This window comes from Rhamphochromis sp. 'chilingali' (genome assembly GCF_963969265.1).
Source record: "Rhamphochromis sp. 'chilingali' genome assembly, chromosome: 18".
Classification (NCBI taxonomy): Eukaryota; Metazoa; Chordata; class Actinopteri; order Cichliformes; family Cichlidae; genus Rhamphochromis; species Rhamphochromis sp. 'chilingali'.
The window spans coordinates 4,261,485-4,282,334 of record NC_137945.1 but is presented as its reverse complement, the minus strand read 5'-3'; the positions used below and the strand labels follow the sequence as shown (position 1 = coordinate 4,282,334).

Genomic DNA, 20,850 nt, shown 5'->3' with positions numbered 1-20,850 from the left:
GCTGTTGTGAAAGCAAATTTTATTGTAGCAGAGGAGACAGTCAAATCAGCCCGGTACCACTCTGATGAAGCTGTGCGATGCTATCCAGAAAAAAAGGCAGATTTTGGCAAATGTGAGCCTGAGGAGAAATACGATTGCCGATTGGGTTTGTGAGATGGCCACTGATTTAGGAACACAGTTTTGTGAAAGAAGCAAACACGTTATTGCATACTCTCTTGCTGTGATGAACGTACAGACATGATGGGCATTGCACAGCTCGCCATCTTCATCAGTGGAGAGGAAATATTGAACATTAAATCGATGCACGGGACAACGACAGGAAAAGACATTTTTAAAAATGTATGTCAAAGTGTAACCGACATGAAACTGTCCTGGGACAAACTTGTTGGACTTACAACAGATGGAGCGCTGGTGTTGTGCAGTGGACAAGTCGGCAGAATGAGAGTAAAGATGCAGGAGGAGAAATGTACCGGTGAGTTAACAGCAGATCACACACCAGGAAAGGCTGTGTGGTAAAGTCCTAAAATGGTAAATGGTAAATGGCCTGCATTTGTATAGCGCTTTTCTAGTCCATAGGACCCCAAAGCGCTTTACACTACATTCAGTCATTCACCCATTCACACACACATTCACACACTGGCGATAGCAAGCTACACTGTAGCCACAGCTGCCCTGGGGCGCACTGACAGATGGAGCATGTAATGATCACCGTAACGCCGACCGTAAATTTTATCTGAGCTGAAGGTTTAAATCACCGTCAATTTCAGTCTTTTATGTGAGAAATAGATTCAGAGTTTGCCGACATTCCCTGTCATACAGAGGTCCGTTGGCTGAGTTGGGGAAAAGTTCTTAATAGTGTTTTTGTGCTCAGCAAGGAAATCTGTCAGTTCATGGACATGGCATGTATGATGCGGTGAAGGCATTTCAAGTGAAGCTGTCACAAATGCACCAGTGCAACTTGTCTCACTTTCACTGTTGCCAAGTAATGTTGAACCATGTCGGCGCACTTTGCTGATAAACTGAGCGCACTGCGCACTGAGTACGCACGGCGCTTTGGTGACTTTGAAGCACACAAAGAGAATTTCGAGCTGCTTCGCAACCCATTTACGTGAAAACTGCACCTGTGCAGATTCAGATGGAGTTCCACTGTAATGGGACCCTCAAGGCAAAGTATGACACTGAATGGCCCGCACAGTTTATTAGTTCCATTCCTGAAGTAATGCCCCAGCTCTTTACATGCGGCTCCAACCTTGTGTATGCTTTCATTTATTTAATCTGGGGTTTTTGGCAGCATGTTCATATTTCTAACTTGCATAATTTTGACAGGATCTATTTTTATGAAGAGCAAAATATATAAAGTTAAAGTTTTTTTAAGGTTTTTTTTTTCTGGAATAATATTCCCGTCTGTTTTTATTCATATTTATGTTTAAAAAATTGTTTAAGTGTGTTCAAAAAATGGTTATCTTGTTCGGCCTGCGACCTAAAGTGTGCCTTGAGTTTTGGCCCCCTGTGCAGTTGAGTTTGACACCCCTGCTGTAGAGAAACTCTGGGTTTGTGTGCTGACAAGCATCACTCACGGTACGTTACGAAAGCTCACTCATACCTTTCCTCATGTGACAAATTCAAAAAGATGCTGAAACCTTTAGAACATCATAAACTACACATTGTTGTACTCTTTTAGGATGGAACAGCTTTCAGATTTGTTTACTCTTAAAGAATAAAAGATGTTTTTAAGAATTTTGCATTCAAGAGGAGAATGTTTAAATAAGTCATGTAAATGAGAATTACAAAGTTGGTGGCTGCAGTATAAACAAATTGGTGTATCTCAAAAATAAAACTATGAAGACACTCAAAATTAATTTCGTCTGGTTGGAAGCACACAAACTGTTTTATGCAACTTTTTTACATTTACAATTTTGAGGGATGAACCTCTGAAATTTCTTTAACTAGAAATGTGTGTAAAAATACCACTTTTGCAATTTATGTAGTTACTGTTGACTTAATGCATACATATGATTAAAATGTGGGATATAAGGGTTGTATTGATGTATAGCAACTTGAAATGCTCCCAGAAATGGAAGTACAACATGTAAAAATATAAAGATAAGCTCAGGCAGACTTGGTTCTGTGGTAGGTCTATAAGGTTAAACTGCTTCCTCACATCTGCTTCATGAATATGAAGGGTTGTAGTGGGAGATGGTGGTGTGAAATCCTCATAGCTGTGGAGTGAGGAGGGGGCTCCTGTGGGTGAAGTCTTTGATGGTGGTGATGGCTCTGTGCTGGTGGGAGTGGGGAGGTGGGGGGATGATGTCTCTATTGTTGGGGAAGATGGAGATGTCAAGGCTGCTTGATGTCTCATCAAACCGGCAGTAAAAGTCGTTGAGGGCTTTGGCCAACAGTAAGTCGTCAATGGAGTGGGGCTGTGTGCTTATATCCTTACTCTCATTTCCCTTAGCGTATCTGTAACATGCAACTTCTGTCGGTGCTGTGCTACTGGAAACTGAATTTCCCGGAGGAACCGACCCGAGGCATTAATAAAGTTCCATCCATCCATCGGACATTTGCACACATGCTTAAGAATTGCATTGACCCCATTTCCTCCAAAGTAAAATTCTAGCTACACATGCCCATGAAAATTTCTCCCACTGAAATAAGAGCCAGCACTGTTTTGCAGTATGTTTTAGATTACAATGTTTTGAGTTTGTCATACATATTTACTGCCCAGTTTAAAGCATTTCTGAATATTGAGTCTTTTTTGTGGTGAATTGTTTGTACCAAAATAATTGATTCTGTTCATCTGGACATGGCGTTTTCAGTGTTGCAAGTGACTTCTTCAAACTCAGCTGACTGCAGGTTTCCCAAACCTAGTAAACACTACATTTGCATAATGACGAAAACAGCCCACTGAATGAACAATGAGCTGTAAGATAAGTTTCTTCATCATTAATATGCAAATCATGACCATTGATCAACAGCCACAGATCAAATTCCATGAGTACCATTCACAGAGAGTTGGGGAATGGCTGCAATCCCAGCTTTGTAAGATGGTGAAAGATGTACCCTCAGGGTTAGTGGCTCCAGATTGGATCATGGAGGTAGTGGACCCCCTGCCCTGCAATAACACATACAAAACCCAACAATCCCTTTGGTGACAGTGGGAAGGAAAATCTCCCTTTTAATAGGAAGAAACCTCCGGCAGAACCAGGCTCAGGGAGGGGCAGCCATCTGCCACAGGCGGTTGGGGTGAGAGAAGGAAGACAGGAGAAAAGACATGCTGTGGAAGACAGAGATTAATAACAAGTATGATTCAATGCAGAGAGCTCTATATAGTGAGTGAGAAAGCTGACTGAGGAAGAAATACTGAATACATCATGGGAATCCCCCAGCAGCCTACACCCATTACAGCATTAAAAAGGGAGAATTCAGGGTCACCTGATGTTGCCCTAACTATATATTTTAGTAAAAGGGAAAGTTTGAAGCCTAATCTTAAAAGTAGAGATCGTGTCTGCCTCACCAATCCCAACTGGAAGCTGGTTCCACAGAAGAGGGGCCTGAAAACTCAAAGCTCTGCCTCTCACTCTACTTTTAAATATTCTAGGAACAACAACTAATCCCTGTCAGTACTCTTGCTGCAGCATTTTGGATTACCTGCAGGCTTCTCTGGGAGTTTTTAGGACATCCTGATAATAGCAAATTACAGTAGTCCAGTCTAGAAATAATAAATGCATGGAGTAGTTTTTGAGTGTCACTCTGACAGGATATAGGACAGTATCTGGTTCGATACCATATTTCTAGGTATTGTAGGCCAAGTATAATCAGCAGCAGGAAGTTAGAGGTCACCCAGGTCTTTATATGCGTGTTATCTGGCTTCATTCCATTATTGTAAATTTAAATGTTATTATCAAACGATCAGACAAGAGAGGGTTTACAGAAAACAGTGTTAAATGTTCAGTTTCTATGTCATATGTTAAAACAAGTTCTAGAGTGTGATTAACGTGATGGGTGGGTTACTTTACATTCGAGATCAACAAAAGTGGACAAGAAAAGATTGAGACCCATCAGTCCAGGCAACTTTTTTCAATCTCTGCAACTTTCAGATTTTAGGGGCAGAATTTGTCTTAAACAAAATAAAGCATGGATCCATCCTGCTGCTGGTGTAATAGCGTGGAGATGTTTGGTTGGCACAATTTGGGTCCCTTAGTACCAACTGACATCATTTACAGACCACAGCCTACCTGAGTCTCAGTCCAATAGAGCACCTTTGGGATGTGGTGAAATAAGATTCACATCATGGACGTCCAGCTGAAAAATCAGCTGTCATGTCAATATAGACCAACAACTTCAGAGAGGCAGTGCCAACAAAGGAAACTCTGATAAGCTGAGCAAATCAAACCACAACTTTAAAAGATAATTTTCCAAAATTAATCTTTTTATATCTCTGTCAGGGGTAGACATTTGTTCAAAACACAAGTAAGAGAAATGAGACAACTGCAGACCGACTCAGAGTGTAATTAGAAAACGTGCGCACGGGTGAATGTCTCTCTGAGAAGACACACACTCCGAGCACAGGCTCGCTTGCTTTATTTATAAGGCAAAAATGGGTTACATAGTACTTCCTCTTTTAACAGATGTTGACGAGAGGTTAAACATTAAATCAGCTTATCTGATCTTTCACACACTGGGATAAAAATACAGAAGTATATCATGCTTTATCTGACATCACAGACACTATAGGAAAGAATGCATCATTATATCATGCTGTCAAACATCTCAAACACTTAGGTAAGGAATGCATCAGTTTTCCTTTAACAATAAACTTGGTTAGGTGATTCTTCAACAATAGGCTTGGTTATGTGAAAATATATGAACACACAAAATATAAGGCATACTTGGTTAGAATATAAGGCTCACTTGGTTAGAATATAAGGCCTACTTGATTATATTGTATTATAGAGATTTGGTTATAATGTATAATGTAGAAAATCTTCTAACAATCTCAAACACAAATCAGAATTTTTGATACCTACAGCAACTTTGTTAAAATACAAAAGATTTTAAAGATCTTATTTTTTCATGAATTTCAGGTCACTGAGAACATTTGTCACATCAGTTTTTGGTTTGACATACAGGAAATGACATCATGGATCAAACTCTTTGTCAGTAAATTATTTCTTTATTTAACATGTAAAATTTTGGTTTAACTGTTGAAGGATTTCATAACACAAAAAACCTGAACACAAAAAAAAACAAAAACAAAAAAAAAAAACACCCAACAAAAACACATGGATCAAAATACATTCAATAAAAACATAAGAGGAAACAGATTTTTTGATTCAACTGCTGGAACAATGCTAACCACTCAACACCAACACTACAGTAGAACAGTTTAGAAAGCTTAAAATGTAACGAGAGGCACATTTTCATTCATAGCTGCCTCATCAGATCTTTACAGGAGATTCCATCTGAACTCTGTGGAGCCTGATCTCAAGGGCTTTGAGTCTGACCCTGAAACCAAACGAGGATCTTTCTGTCTCTGCAGATTCACCGTGATGAGAGTGATTTCAGTCCTGCATGATCACGCTGATGTTTGCACAGAGCAGACAATGTGGTGAATATTTTGGCACATTGGTAACAGTGAAAGAGTTTATTAGTAACGTGGGATCGTTTGTGTTTGGAGTATGAACTGAAATTCTTGAAGCTCTTGTCACACTGGTCACAGCTGTAGTTTCCTTCCATGTGTGTCCGTTCATGCCTGTTACAATCACCTGATTGTGGAAAGCTTTTGTCACAGTGCCTGCACTTGTATGGTTTCTCTCCTGTGTGGACGCGTTTGTGTGTTTTAAGCTCACCTCTAGTGGTGAAGGATGACCCACACTGATCACAGAGATGCTTTTTGACCCCACTGTGAAAGAGTTCGTGTCGTTTTAAGTCACGTTTTGTGGTGAAGCCTTTCCCACATTCTTTGCAGTAGTTCATTTTGTCTCCAGTGTGTCTACGTTGATGTAGTTTTAGGGTGTTTGAATGACTGAAAGTTTTTCCACAAAGGTCACAACGAAAGTCTTTCCCACCACCACAGTGACGACAGGGTTGAGAATTGGATCCATCTGTGTCGCTCTGCTTCTAAACAAAGACACAAAGACAGTGTAAGTCAGTCCTTCAACATTTTCATCCTGAACGTCGCCTGAAATAAAGAGCATCTCTGCAGACGGCCAATTACATTTTACTCCTTCAGTTAACAGTTTACTGGGCTATACAAACACACACTGTGGTACCACACCCTTGTGAGCATCAGTTGAACAGTATTGTACCTAACCAGATTCTTACTCTCGGTGGCATTACCTTGGCCTCCAGTAACACTGTGGGGAACTTTGGACTCATTTTGGACCAGGACAAATTCTGTCGCCTCTTTGGTGACATCTGCTGTTCAAAATATGTAGAGCAGCTTGAATCTACAAATTATGAAGCGTTTCCTTGTAATTACCCACGCTGCAGAGCTCAGTCCCGTCGACTGAGTTTCTTAGAGTGGGCAATTATAAGGAAACACTTCAGTAACTTCCAGTAACGCTGTGAGGAACCTTGGAGTCATTTTGACCAGGATATGTCCTTCAATGCACATTAAGCAATTCATTATTATCAAGAAGTCCTAAAAACTCGCTGAAAAGCCTTCAGTTAATCCGAAATGCTGCAGCAAGAGTCCTGACAGGGACTAGAAAGAGAGAGCAGATTTCTCCTTCATTGGCTTCCTGTTTAATCCAGAATTGAATTCAAAATCCGGTCTTGAATAATCAGGCCCAATCTTATTTTAATGACCTTGTAGTACCATATCACCCTGTTAGAGCACTTTGCTCTCGCACTGCAGCCTTACTTGTTGTTCCTACAGTATTTAAAAGTAGAATGGGAGGCAGATCGTTCGGTTTCAGGCCCCTCTTCTGTGGAACCAGCTTCCAGTTTGGATTCAGGAGACAGACACAGTGTCTACTTTCAAGATTAGGCTTCAAACTTTCCTTTTTGCTAAAGCATATAGTTAGGGCTGGACCAGGTGACCCTGAATTTACAGTCATGTTTTCATTTTTACATACTGTATTAACACAACTGATCTAAAGGTCAGACAAAAAACATAAGATCAGAGTAGAAAAAGTTATATTTTTTACTGTAACAACCACAAACATGTTTAATGAATCATATTTCATAACTTTAAATGCAAATATAAATTGTCAATTTTAAAATCCTATGCACAAGTTTTGCAAACAACAAAGTTATTTGCATCCATTTACCTTTTATCCTGATTTTTTAAATAACCACTTCAAACTATTTAAGAACAATCAGCTGTTCTTCAATAAGATGCCACACAAATTATTTGTGCCACTCCAAAAATTTCTGTCCACGATAAAGGAAACATCACAGCCTGATACCTGCAGGTCTGACAGCAGCAGCTGTATCACTCCTGTTTCTACCTGGAGACAGCAGTCGCCTCATTGTTCTGACACACAACACAAAACTATCCACAACACTACACATTAACTACACACTCCAAACACGCTAAACATCCATCCATCCATCTCTCTCTCTCTCTCTCTCTCTCTCTCTCTCTCTAAAAACGCCGGATACATATTGTTTATCGTGACTCTGCTTGCTTTGTCTTTAAGTGGTCATGTGATTTGCTTACCACGACTACTTTATTCTTCCTCAGTCAAACAGCAGCACTCATGCGATTGTTTTGCCCCCTTAGCTCCAGGTGTTGTGCTAGAAAGTGATCGTGATTACCGTCCACGGGAGCGCACACAGCTGCTTAAAGCTGTAGCTTCCAGATTACTTACGTAGTCAGCTACTTCCGTTACTTGTAACGCCGTTATTCCCATCACTGATTAAAAGGGAGTTTTTCCTTCCCACAGTCGTCAAAGTGCTTGCACATAGAGGGTCATATGATTGTTGGGCTTTTCTCTGTATGTATTATTGTAGGGCAGGGGTCGGCAACCCTAGGCACGTGTGCCACAGTTGGCACGGGAAGGGTTAACTGATGGCACGACCAATGCTGGACTGGCCATCGGGCATTTGCTCGGTGGCCCGGTGACTTTTTTCCCTTTGTAACGGTATAAACAATGAAAGGTGGTGGATTGGCCAGATGCTGTAAAAATAACTCAGTTGTTTGGTGGTGGCTGTGGCGGAGCTTCCTCAGATTCAGTAAAATTAGCAAGTGGTGGAGGCCAGCGGGTGGATGAGGGAAAGGGGAGGCAGGAGGAGGAGAGACCCGAGGCGGCCGCCGGTCCGAGTGTCAGGTGAACTGAACTTCAGGTAAGAAGTTATGACCTGCAGTCTATCTTGGTCAGATATAAACCAAGTTTAGGTGGAGTTTATTTTCGTTGTGCTGACTTTTTACAGTCAGTTACAATAACTCGTACTGCGTGCTAACTAGCATGACGGAGTTCCTATACAGCTGGGTGGGTGCTTTGATGTTAGTGATACCATAGTGAACTGTATTTTATTCATAAGGTTAGTTAGTAGAGTTGCCTGTAAAAAGACGGAATCGTCCCTCATTCAGAGAAATTATTACGCATTTCGTATTAAGGTGAAAAGGAACAGAGTTTGTCCCGAACTTCAGCTAGAATGAAAAAAAGACAAAGATTGATTTATTCTGTCTTTACGCTGCACAGCTGCCTCTTCTTCTCTCATTCTCCCCCCTGCCTCTCCTGTTGCTACTTCAATCATGAAACTGATCAATGATCAGCTGATCGGCTTTCCTCTCTTGTTTGTTTATCGCCCACTTTGCGCCAGAGAGAGGAAACCAGCGGATGTCGCGCTAAACAACAGCAGCGCGTTTAAGCTTGATCAGCTGTTGTTAGAATTTATTTAATATTCCTTTCTAGTATCAGCTGAGGTTTGCTGGAGCCACAGCTGTAAAAGCTGCTGGTCATGATGTCGGTTTGGATATGTGGTGAGAGGGAAACATGAAGATGAAACCAGGAGATGTCCTTACTGAATCATCAGAGCTGAACAGGTGATGGAGAAACAGGTTTACCTTTTAGGTGACATGAATGAGTTGAAGTTATGAACTGTTTCTGAGAGACAAATAACACCAAGATCCTTTTCTATGTAGCTGACAGCTGGTAACTGTGCAGGGTCTACCTTACAATATAAAGAACCTTCAGGGAACTACTGCTGTGATTTGGCGCTATATAAATAAAACTGAATTGAATACCACGAAACTACATGAATTTTAAATAACACCATCATATCACTTTTCAGCACTTTCAGTTTAGTTTTTTTAGGATCATTTAAACAAAAATGATAACTGAATTGAAAATCTGAATAATCACACAACACCGTCTCTCCATTCTGTAGAACTCTGCTTATTAAATTGTGTTAGCAACATGCTAACACGGTTTAATGAGCAGAGTTGTTCCAAACAGTCAGGCTAAAATGACACGATAAAAATATAAACACATACCTCACAGTAACTGCACTTGTAGAGTCTCTTTCTGGTGTGGATCTGTTGGTGTTGTCTCAGGTAATGTGGAGATTTAAAAGTATTCTCACACAGGTCACATTTATAAGGTAGTTCCTCAGAGTGGGTAAACATGTGGCGTTTTAATAGTGTGTGTTTAGCAAACTCTTTGCCACACTGTTCACAGCTGTACACATCATGTCTGGTGTGAATGCGTAGGTGTGTATTTAGGCTCTGTTTCAGGCTGAAAGATTTTCCACAAATGTCACAGCTGTATGTTTTAATTCCAGAGTGGGTAACTAGATGATTCTGTAAGCTGATACTTTGAGTAAAAGCTCTGCCACACTGATCACAGCTGTACGCTTTAACTCCACTGTGGATGAGTTGGTGTTTTTTTAGAGCATTCTTCCGAGAAAAAGTGTGTCCACACTCGTCACAGCTGAACGGTCTCTCTCCAGTGTGGATGACCTGATGGTTTTGTAGTGAAGCCTTCCTAAGAAAATCCTTCCCACACTCGTCACAGCTGTACGCTTTAACTCCACTGTGGACGAGTTGGTGTTTTTTTAGACTACCCTTCCAGGAAAAACTCTTTCCACACTCGTCACAGCTGTATGCTTTAACTCCACTATGGATGAGCTGGTGTGCTTTTAAGCTTCCAGACTGGGTAAAAGACTTTCCACAGTCATCACAGCTGAACGGTCTCTCTCCAGTGTGGATGAGTTGGTGGGTTTTTAGTGAATCCTTCTTAGTAAAATCTTTCCCACACTCATCACAGCTGTATTTCTTCTCCCCCTTTGTTCTGTGAGGTTGGTCGGCCTCCTGAGAGCGCTGACTTCTCGCTCCATGTTGGTCCTGCAGTGACAGAGATACAAACACAGGCAGTGAGTGAAATTTAGGGCTGGGCATCATCACTGATTTCGATTCGGGGAAATCTTGCCTCAGACAATCAGAAATATTAGAATTCTGATCACTATGTACTTATCCATATTTTATATTTCTAAAATGAAAGCTGACATGTGTGAGACTTCATCAGAGGTGTAAGCATCACAGCAGATGCCTTTGTGTCAAAGTAACTGAGGATAAAACAGAAAAACATGAAGGAGAATTTTCTGGCCTGGGTTTAAAAATATTCTGCAGTGGATCAAACACGAAAGAAAACCATTAATCAACATATGAACATTACCTGATGCTGCTGAAGTGAAGCAGAGCAAAATTACAGACGTTTTATGACAGACACATCTAAACGTTTTGCATAATTTTAAAAAGTTTACATTTGTTCTGTATTGAACAGCAGAAATTAGGCTTTGTTGCTGGGAGTGAAAAAACAAAAAACAGCACCCGACAGAGCTGTAAACAATGGAGAGAGAGAATTCTGCTGGTTTAATTAATTTTATTTTGGAGAGAGACACAACCTGCAGCTTCAGAATCTAGCGCCGAAAAAGACGTAAACACAAAGAGCGGACCGGCAAACGCATCAGAATCAGCGAGCTGCCGGCTTTCTCACCCGACGTCGAGTCCATGTCATGTACCTGCTCTCATTTGCTGTTTTAGCTGTTTTGTGAAATTTTCTGAGGTTTAACTTGAGATTCTGGCGTTTTGGGCAAAATTAATTTATATTTAAAAATCCATTCAGGATTTTAATGAATTGATATCATGTTATCCAAGCTACAATCAATTTTAATCGATAATCAAAACCCAGTGAAATGCAGTCGTGGAACAAACTGTCATTACTTGAAGCTTTTCAACAGTCCTCTTTGGTGACATCTGCTGGTCAAAATATGAAGAGCAGCTTGAATCTACAAATTATAATGAAGCGCTTCATTATGTTTAGTATCATGTGACAGTTCTGTCTGATATCAGGCTACTGTTGTGTTGCTTTGCACATGTATTTTCTGTGTGATTGAAAAGGTTTTGAAATTTCATTAATAAATAATTTTGATGAATATCCTTATTTAAACATGTGCTGTGGTGTGGTTTCTCTTTGCTTGTGACTTCTTGATGTTTGTAAACATAATAGATGTAAAATAAAAAAAAAACATAGTACATAATAAAATACAACACAGTCATATAACAGGTTGGGAGGATGAGAGTTTTAGACGTGACTGATTATTTGGTGAAACTGTGATATTTTCCTCACCTCCTGTGTTGAGCTCATTGTTTCCTCTGTAGTGACTCAGCTGAGTCCAGATGGCTGAAAATGTTCCTCTGCTGCTCCGTCAGACTCTTCTCCTCCTGCTGATCAGCTGGGACACAAAACAGATCTTTGTTAGGCTCCACACTGCACTGAAGAGTCAAAGTGTCTCATATGTTCATCTGACAACACAAAGTACAAATTTCACTCTGATTGCTTGTAGAAATCTTGTGAGACGTGTTGTGCTGCAAAGTGAGGAAACTCTCTCACTCACTTATACTTCAGGAGGAACTTTGTGACATTGGCTCTAATATTCTAAGCAGCCCTTTACTATGACAGGGCCAGAAAGTCCTATTTGAAGGTTTGGGAGAAGGACCATGTTAAAGGTGGATTGGGGTTTATACACTTTGTTATGATACAGGTAAGGCTGTAAGAGCCTGAGAAGGTGTCCTGAATGAAGCTCTAAAACCAGTTTTCAGCTAACGACTCTGCTTCAGTCTGGAAAACAGCAACTACAAGTTTAAAGACTCCATAAACAATTCACACCCAGCAACAGCCTGAACAGCTCCTCCTGTGGTTTCCACAAACAGGGACAGACATGTTACTCCCCCACCCCACACTTTCAACTCCTTCAGGCCCCCAGTCCCACAACCTCCACCATGTAAACAGACTCTTTAACATACAGACCCCAACAAAGCAGCTGAACCAGACTCAGTGTCTCCATCATAAACCATACAGTTGGTTTACACAGCTTTGTGTATGTATGTGTAATGTATATATAGACACGTGTGTGTGTGTGTGTGTTTGTTTGTTTGTTTTACATTGCTGTGCTTGAGAGCCTCCATCTACCGGAACCAAATTCCTTGTATGTGTCTGCACATATACTTGGCCAAGAAACACGATTCTGATTCTGATGTTCATCTGACAACACAAAGTACAAATTTCACTCTGATTGGTTGTAGAAATCTTGTGAGACTGGACATGGAGAAGCTGCATTCAGCTTTTATGCTCCATATATCTGGAACAAACTCCCAGAAAGCCTCAGACCAGCTGAAACACTCAGTTTATTTAAATCCAAGTTGCAGACTCACCTGTTCTCAGCTGCATTTGAATAAAGCACCAAATCTGCACGGTTTTACTTTTAAGCTTAAATTTCAAAACCTACATTTTAACTACTGATTTTATGTACTGCCCCCCCCTTTTTAAATCATGCTTTTTATTTTTTTGTTTTTTAATGTCTCTGAAAAGCACTTTGAATCAACTTGCTGTTGAATTGTGCTATATAATGAATGAATGAAACAGCCTTTATTTTGCAGGTTGCCCTGCAGCGAGATGGAAACCCCCCCCCCCCCCCCCCTCCCCCGCCTCGTGTTCCCAGGGGGCAACAAGCATCGAAGGCGTTGGAAAGGGAGGGGGGGATGAGTGAGTGCTTATCAGTGTAAGTGTATGTGTGTGCGTGTCCATAGTTTAGCTGAGACAGTGTCCTTCGGCCTATCAGGCTAAGTAAACAGTCCTCCAGCCAACCCAGGTGGCCTTGTAGGGAATGGGGGGAACAGACTAAACACAGTCGTTATCAGGGAGTGATTGTTCGGCTCCGGCCTTGGGCCTGCAGCTGGTGCCGTTATGGGGGTCCGCAATCTCGATGTTGATTTTGTAAATTTCCATGCGAGCAGCCCAGGAGAATTTTCAGGCTGCCCTAACACTCTAAATAAACTTGCCTTGCCTATAGAAAGAAAACTGAACAGAACATCTGAATTCACTTGATGCTAAACATTCATTTCATAGAATAGTTTTTGTTAACATCTTCCTGTGCATCACTTTACAGCAGCCAGACTCGTTAAAATGAGACTTTGTAGGAGTTCACTTCCTCTCATGTGTTCATTAGGGGTGGGTTTTTATAATCGATTCATCGATTAAAATTGATTCTGGCTTGGATAACGTAAAATCGATTCATTAAAATCCTGAATCGATTTTTTTAATATAAATTTATTTTGCCCGAAATGCCAGAATCTCAGGTGACATCTCACAAAATTTCAAGAACCACCAAACAGCTAAGACAGTAAATGAGAGCAGGAACACGGATTCTGCACATAGACTTAAACACACAGCGCGACCCGCGGATCAGAATCAGTTAGATGTCGCCTTTCTCACGGTCGGGGCTGAAAGCCGACAGCTCGCTGATTCTGATCTGTCGGCGGGTCCGCGCTTTGTGTTCACGCCCTTTATGAGCAGATTCTAAAGCTGTTAGTTTGATGTCTCTCCAAACAATATTGACCGAACCAGCAGCTAAAGAAGATCCAAACGCTTCACATAAACATCGTCATGAATTCACTCTTTTACTGTTTTGCTTCCACCGCGATGCGCAGCTCTCTCTCTCTCTGTACTTCAAGAACAGTTTCCCTTTCTTCATTATTCGCTTGCTTGTTACGCACAAGTCTACTGTTGTTTACAGCGCTGTCGGCCGCTGTTTTTTTCCCCTTTTACATTCTTCCGAAAAGAAAACCTCATTTCTGCTGTTCAATACTGAACAAATTTAAACTTTTTAAAATTATTCAAAATGCAAAACGCTTAGCCGTGTCTCTAATAAAACTGCTGTAACGTCAGAGGTAATGTTCATATGTTGATTAATGGCTTTCTTTCGTTTTTGATGTACTGCAGAATATTTTTATAAAATCCCAGGCCAGGAAAATCACCTTCATGTTTTTCTGTGTTTTATCTTCAGCTACTTTGACACAAAGGCATCTGCTGTTGAATTGGGCGATCGTGGCTCAAGAGTTGGGAGGTCGCCTTGTAATCGGAAGGTTGCCGGTTCGAGCCCCGGCTTGGACAGTCTCGGTCGTTGTGTCCTTGGGCAATGTGTGCGTGAATGGGTGGATGACTGGATATGTAAAGCGCTTTGGGGTCCTTAGGGACTAGTAAGGCGCTATATAAATGCAGGCCATTTTGCTGTGACGCTCACACCTTTGAAAAAGTCTTGCGTGTGTCAGCTTCCTTTTTATTGATACAAAAATATGTAAATGTACTGATCTGAATTATAATATTTCTGACTGTCAAAATTTCCCAGATTTAAATCGAATCGAATTAAATCGAATCGTGGATCGAATCGATTCGGGACCTTGTGAATCGGAATTGAATCGATTCTAGAAATCAGTGACGATACCCAGCCCTAGTGTTCATCCACAGCAGCTGGACATTAAAGTTTATTGTGACCCCGATACTGCAGCAGATCGCTCTGATTTCCTGTTATCACTTCAAATAGAAATGAGGCTGTAGAATGTCAAACTCTGGCCCGCGCGCCAAATTTGGCCCGCAGCCCAATAGAGATTGAAAATGTGACGTCATTCAGGGGTAAAACCGCAAAGAATTCTGGGAACTCATGGCAAGAGGTACAAGCGCACGCAGGCTTTCAATTGAAATCAGTTATACAGCGATAAAAAGAAACACAAAAAATGGCAAGAAGCTGTTGTATTATTAAATGCAATAGCCGGTCCCATGACAGCCACGGGAAGCCGACGGGTAAAGAGATCGGTTGTTATCGGATTACGTCGTTGAAGAGAAATTGTTCGAGCCATGTTTCCGAAGTAACAAAGAGGCGACTGGATTGCAGCCATTCAAAGACCAAATATAACGTCCCAGAACACTCCAGCTCACAGGTTAGTCTGCTCCAAGCATTTCCACAAAGGTCAGTCTTCTGTTGTAGTTAATGCGTCATTTTTCATAACATAATTGGTGATATAGGTTACAAGCAAGTCTGGCGCTGAACAGAAATTATCGCGCTATGCTCCTTTATTTATTGTGCATAAATAGTGAATTGTCCTGACACAATATTGTGTTTCGCTTCTGTTATTACCATGGTACATTGACAGAAACATGTACTTTTATTCACAGGATAAAACAGTTGTTTTGTATCACTAATTGCCCGGTACGATTACAGCATACAATATTATTGTCACTGCTACATTTCTGTGATGCTACCAGAAATTATTTCCACTACTAATTAATTACCGTTGAGCTCAAAGGTCCTATTTATAAACGGTTAATGAATGTGTATTTATGAAGACGATTTGTGAGACTGGTAAACTTATGATATGTACGATGGTCTTTACTTTCTACACGGTGCATTTCAAGGTCCTGTACCCATCTGTCGGTAAACTGTAGCTGGGCTTGTTGCAGTGACCTGAAGTTACTAAACTTCACGAGTGTATGCACTCACTCCAAGAACCGTATAATTATAAATATGAGCAGTGATGCTCAGTGATGACACGACGAATCCTACTTCCGGGTCTAAAGTAGTCTGCGTTTAATATGGCTTTTGTGTTGTTAACATGTTTAATGTTATGTATTTTCTTCTATTTGATCTCAAAAAGCTCCTAAAACAGTCAGTGATCACTGTTGACCTCCCTCGGCTTTTATTACCGCTAATCATTTATTTAAGCTCAGTTTTTAAAACCTTAGGATGTAACTACAGCCCAGCCCATGCATATGAATCACTAACCTCGTATTGTGGATGGATTATCTCAGTTGTTCTCCTGGCTGAAGTTTGGTCCTTTTACAGCATCCTGCCATGCGATTACATTTGTTCCTGACCACCGAGAACACTCACGTTAACTTTTATCGATTGGAAAAAAAGTTAGCTTGTTTATATTATGCTAACATAGCTGTGTCGCTAGCGGTCACGTAGCACATCATTATATACAAGCTAGCCCAACTTCAGTAACCCTACAAACGTCACTGCTTTTTAGTTTTCGGTCTTCATTTATGCTGGAAGTGATAACAGAGCTGTACGTTTTAATTTCTCAGATTTATATCTAATTTAGTTCTGAGCTCAGATAAAATAATTATTGTGGGTGATTTTAACATCCATGTAGATGCTAAAAATGACAGCCTCAACATGGCATTTAATCTGTTATTAGACTCAATTGGTTTCTCTCAAAATGTAAAAGAACCCACCCACCACTTTAATCACACTCTAGATCTTGTTTTAACATATGGCATAGAAACTGAACATTTAACAGTGTTTCCTGAAAACCCTCTCCTGTCTGATCATTTCCTGATTACATTTACATTTACAATAAGTGATTACACAGCGGTGAAGAGTAGACTTTATCAAAGTAGATGTCTTTCTGAAAGCACTGTAACTAAGTTTAAGAATATAATCCACCCACTGTTATCATCTTCAATGCCCTGTACCAACACAGAGCAGAGCAGCTATCTGAACGCTACCCCAACAGAGGTCGATTATCTTGTTAATAATTTCATCTCCTCACTACGTACGACTCTGGATACTGTAGCTCCTGTGAAAACTAAGGTCTCTAATCAGAAGTACCTGACTCCGTGGTATAATTCTCAAACACGTACCCTAAAGCAGATGACTCGTAATCTGGAGAGGAAATGGCGTGTCACAAATCTAGAGGATCATCATTTAGCCTGGAGAAATAGTTTGCTGCTTTATAAGAAAGCCCTCCGCAAAGCCAGAACATCTTACTATTCATCACTGATTGAAGAAAATAAGAACAACCCCAGGTTTCTCTTCAGCACTGTAGCCAGGCTGACAAAAAGTCAGAGCTCTTTTGAGCCAACCATCCCTTTAACGTTAACTAGTAATGACTTCATGAACTTCTTCACAAATAAAATTTTTATCGTTAGAGAAAAAATTACCAATAATCATCCCACAGATGTAATATTATCTACAGCTACTCTTAGTATCATTGATGTTAAGTTAATGCTTTATTGGCCATATGCAGGTTGCCCCGCAGAGGAATAGGACCCCCCCCCGACTTACACACACAACAAAGACATCACATGGGAATACAGTCGGAGATCGGCAGCGTTGCAGAGAATAACACAGAAAAATTACACAACAATGGGAAAAGTACAAGAGGAAAAAAAGAGACCTCTTCTCACGCTGGGCACTGTTAGATTATAATATTATTTTATGCCATGTTATACCCCTAATTAAAGATTGTGAATTATTATGTAGTTTTAGTTTGCATTATTCTCCTGAATTAGAAGAAGCTGATAACTATTGCATTAGTTAAACTGATTTGCATTAAATTAGACTGCTGATTTATTGTGGATGAATGATATTGTTTTATGATGTTACAAGAAAATACTGTTTGCAGAAAGTCATCGCCTTATTTGTCTGATTAGAAGAGAACGGAACATGCTGGAGTTTTCTGCCCCATCTCAGCAGGAGCAGATAAACGGGAAGCCAAGGTCGTAGCTTAGGCGCCATGTGAGAGAAAGAATGTGAATGTTTAGGCTTTTATGATAAGGTGGGAGAACCAGAGGCTATAAGAGTTTGAGCAATGCTCCACCATTTTGAGATCTGAGGCTGTCTGCATACAGTGTCCATCTCCCACGCGTGTGATCATTAAAATCATCGTTTGACTTAACCCGGCCGGACCAGTGTTGTTATTGTGGTTTTTTCTCTTGTCTCCATCCCCAATTTTGAACTGGTAACAGCACCTATGGGAGGACAGCATGAGAACAGGAAACAAAAAAACTCCTCTACACAGAGAGCACATTAATGTCCACATCACAACATTAGAGCACGTGACAAGCCACAGGGGTTGGATAGGGGGGTGGGGGGTAATCCGAAGGAACACAGCAGTCGTCCTACACAGCGCTACCATTTCAGCGCGGCACGCAGACCCGCAGTCTTCCCCTGCAGGAAACAAGCATCGAAGGCGTTTGGAAAGGGAGGGGGATGAGTGCGTGCTTATCAGTGTAAGTGTGTCCAGAGTTCAGCTGAGACAGTGTCCTTTGCTCTATCAGGCTAAGTAAACAGTGACACTGACACTGGTCTCTCGATCTCCCGTTGGAGATAACTTTTTTGTTAAGTTAAGGCCTGATCCTTCTGAAATTCATAGCCAGTGCTCGGAAAAAGCACAGTGTATCCAGGAAACACACTATATGCTGCAATAAATGCAGTGCCCAAGTGTCCCCTCGCCTAACTTTTGTGCCAGTACTAGTGATGTGACGTTCTGTATCGAGGCTTCGAAGCTTGTGTCGAGTAATGGAGGGGGCGTTTCCGCGATGCGCGTATCGAGGCTTGCTTCATTTATGGGAGGAGCTGAAAATGATGACGTCCGAAGCCTCGCTGCCCGGCTGTACCACGTGACTGGTTCATGAAGTAGTTCGAACTTCGCCGCGAGCTATGACAGCGATATAAACCCCTCAGATTTCATTCAAAATGTGGGTGTTTGATGGAGAGTTGCGGTTAGTGAGTTTGGAGACAGTTTGGAGGTTTATGAGAGTGAGGAGAGAAAGTCGGGAGAGAATGGAGCCAGCTAAGAAGAGGAGGATGTCCTCCCCTGTGTGGGAACATTTTGATTTTATTCCTCCCAACAAGGTATGTAAATATCTACAGAAGATGTATTTTCATGATACTGATGGTGCAATACAATTTATGTTAAGCTGTCTGTACTTTTGTACAAGGTGAAGTGTTTGCTATGTGCCAGGGAGCTGGGATATAACAACACCTCATCCATGCTTAGGCACTACAGAGCTTTGCATGAGAATAAGGGGAACACCGATTGTGGAGCAAGACCAGGTGAGCCATCAAATGCAATGATAATATAGGATGCAGTAATGTTACTAAATGATATAACAATATTATACAACTGTTATAAGTTACGTGTGTGATATTTATACTTGTGCTTTGTCTTTGTCTTTCCTCAGAGAACCATCTCAAATAGATGAAGACCTGGTTAGCATGGTGATTGAGGACTCCCAGCCATTTAGCATTGTGGAGGACAAAGGATTCAAAAGATTTGTTAAATCATTAAATCCTACCTATGTTCTCCCCACTAAAAAGGTCATAAAAGCAGTGAAAATTTAGTTTTTACTGAATAAAATATGAACAGGCAGGACTGAGGCCTCAGTGTGTAGCTGTCCATACCTCAACGTTACAAAAGCACAACCACTGTCCACACCCCAACCACACCTCACCTCACAGTAAATGATCGTTTCCATTTTAAGCATTTCCAAATAATCATTTTCCATACTGCCAGTGTAATTAAACACAGTATACTACATCACCACAATATCGATGTTTTACACACTCCTTTTGTTGTTGACATTTACAGGCTGTGTGCAAAAGGCCACATTCTTCAAATTCATGCCAACTAATATTTTTACGTCCAGTAGGTGTCCTGCTAGAGCAAATGAAGCTTCAAGAAGCTTTGCACTGGAGTGAACCAATTGGATGAAAAGCTTCAGTGCTTCATGAAGCTTCATCTGCCCATCACTAGCCAGTACGCCTAAATTTTTCAAGTTAGGCGTACCGGTGCGCCCATGTCAAAAAGTTAGTCTAGAGCCTTGCTCACAGTAAAGTTAGCTCGGTGCTTACCTTTAGATGAGCCCACAAACCGAGAGAAACTCCGTGATGAAGCTTTGGCTACGTCCACACGTACACGGGTATTTTGAAAACGGAGATTTCAAAATAGTCAAAACGGACTTTTCGAAAGTATCCACCCTGGCAGGCGTTTTTCAGTGACCGAAAACGCCGTTTACGTGTGGACGAAAGGTGCAAACGCATAGAAAAACCTGCGTTTTCAAAAATACCCAGGAAACAGATGAGGGAAACGTTTGTAGTGATGGTCCGCTTGAAGCTGAAGTTCCGGTGCGTGTGTCAAAAAATCAACACACTGCTTCAGAAGCTCCGTGTCGAAGCTTGATTCGTTTGGCCAAAGTCACGTGATCAGTGACGTCCGAAGCTTTGTTTAGAACGTGACTGCTTCGGTGTCTCATTCAATGCTTTATAAGGAAGTGAATAATTCGCAGGATTTGTGGTGTTTTGATGGTGACAGGTAGCAAACCACTGATATTTCTACTGAGAGACATGGAGCCAGCGAGGAAGAGAGGAGTTTCTGTTGTGTGGGAGTATTTTGAGTAGATTTTGGTCATTCGGGTGGGTTTTCCAGCTTTGTGTTCTGGCTGTTTGCTTTTGTTTTGTGCGTGTTTATTTTATCTGAAAACGGGAAAAACTCAAAATGCCAAAAATCTGTTTTTCATAATATAAATATCATCAAATATCTTTAGAAAAACTTCCATTTGACTCGTTACATTTAATGTTAAAATATATATATTTTATTTTTCAATTAATCTTAAAATGTTAGTCTGCCAAATGTGCAGCAATTTCATGTATTTATTCTCTTTAGCTGAGTTTGTGGGGCCCAGGTAGACTGTATAACTGCATCTCTACCAGTTTCTCTGCACTCCAGCCTCTTCTGTTCCACGTGAAGGGATTTTCCTTAATGCAGGAGAAATTATC

General features: G+C 41.0%; 1 protein-coding gene across 2 annotated transcripts; it reads right to left on the bottom strand.

The window, feature by feature from the left end:
• Positions 1-5,211: 5,211 nt before the first annotated feature.
• Positions 5,212-20,219, bottom strand: LOC308386372 (uncharacterized protein). 2 transcript variants are annotated; one of them, XM_080865858.1, is made up of 4 exons: positions 19,927-20,219; positions 11,580-11,685; positions 9,446-10,294; positions 5,212-6,120 (listed from the first exon to the last, which is right to left on the bottom strand). In XM_080865858.1, exons 2-4 carry the CDS (start codon positions 11,595-11,597, stop codon positions 5,542-5,544), a joined length of 1,446 nt encoding a protein of 481 aa, XP_080721984.1. In that variant the 5' UTR covers positions 11,598-11,685; positions 19,927-20,219; the 3' UTR covers positions 5,212-5,541. The 2 variants fall into 2 exon arrangements, with proteins under 2 accessions (XP_080721984.1, XP_080721985.1); XM_080865859.1 differs by having other exon boundaries at positions 5,212-6,117.
• Positions 20,220-20,850: the final 631 nt, after the last annotated feature.

Bases quoted from the DNA above. Each gene is read 5' to 3' on its own strand.
- LOC308386372 (XM_080865858.1), bottom strand. The intron at 6,121-9,445 runs GTATGTGTTTAT...GTCTTTGTTTAG, and splicing joins ACAAGTGCAGTTACTGTGAG to AAGCAGAGCGACACAGATGG.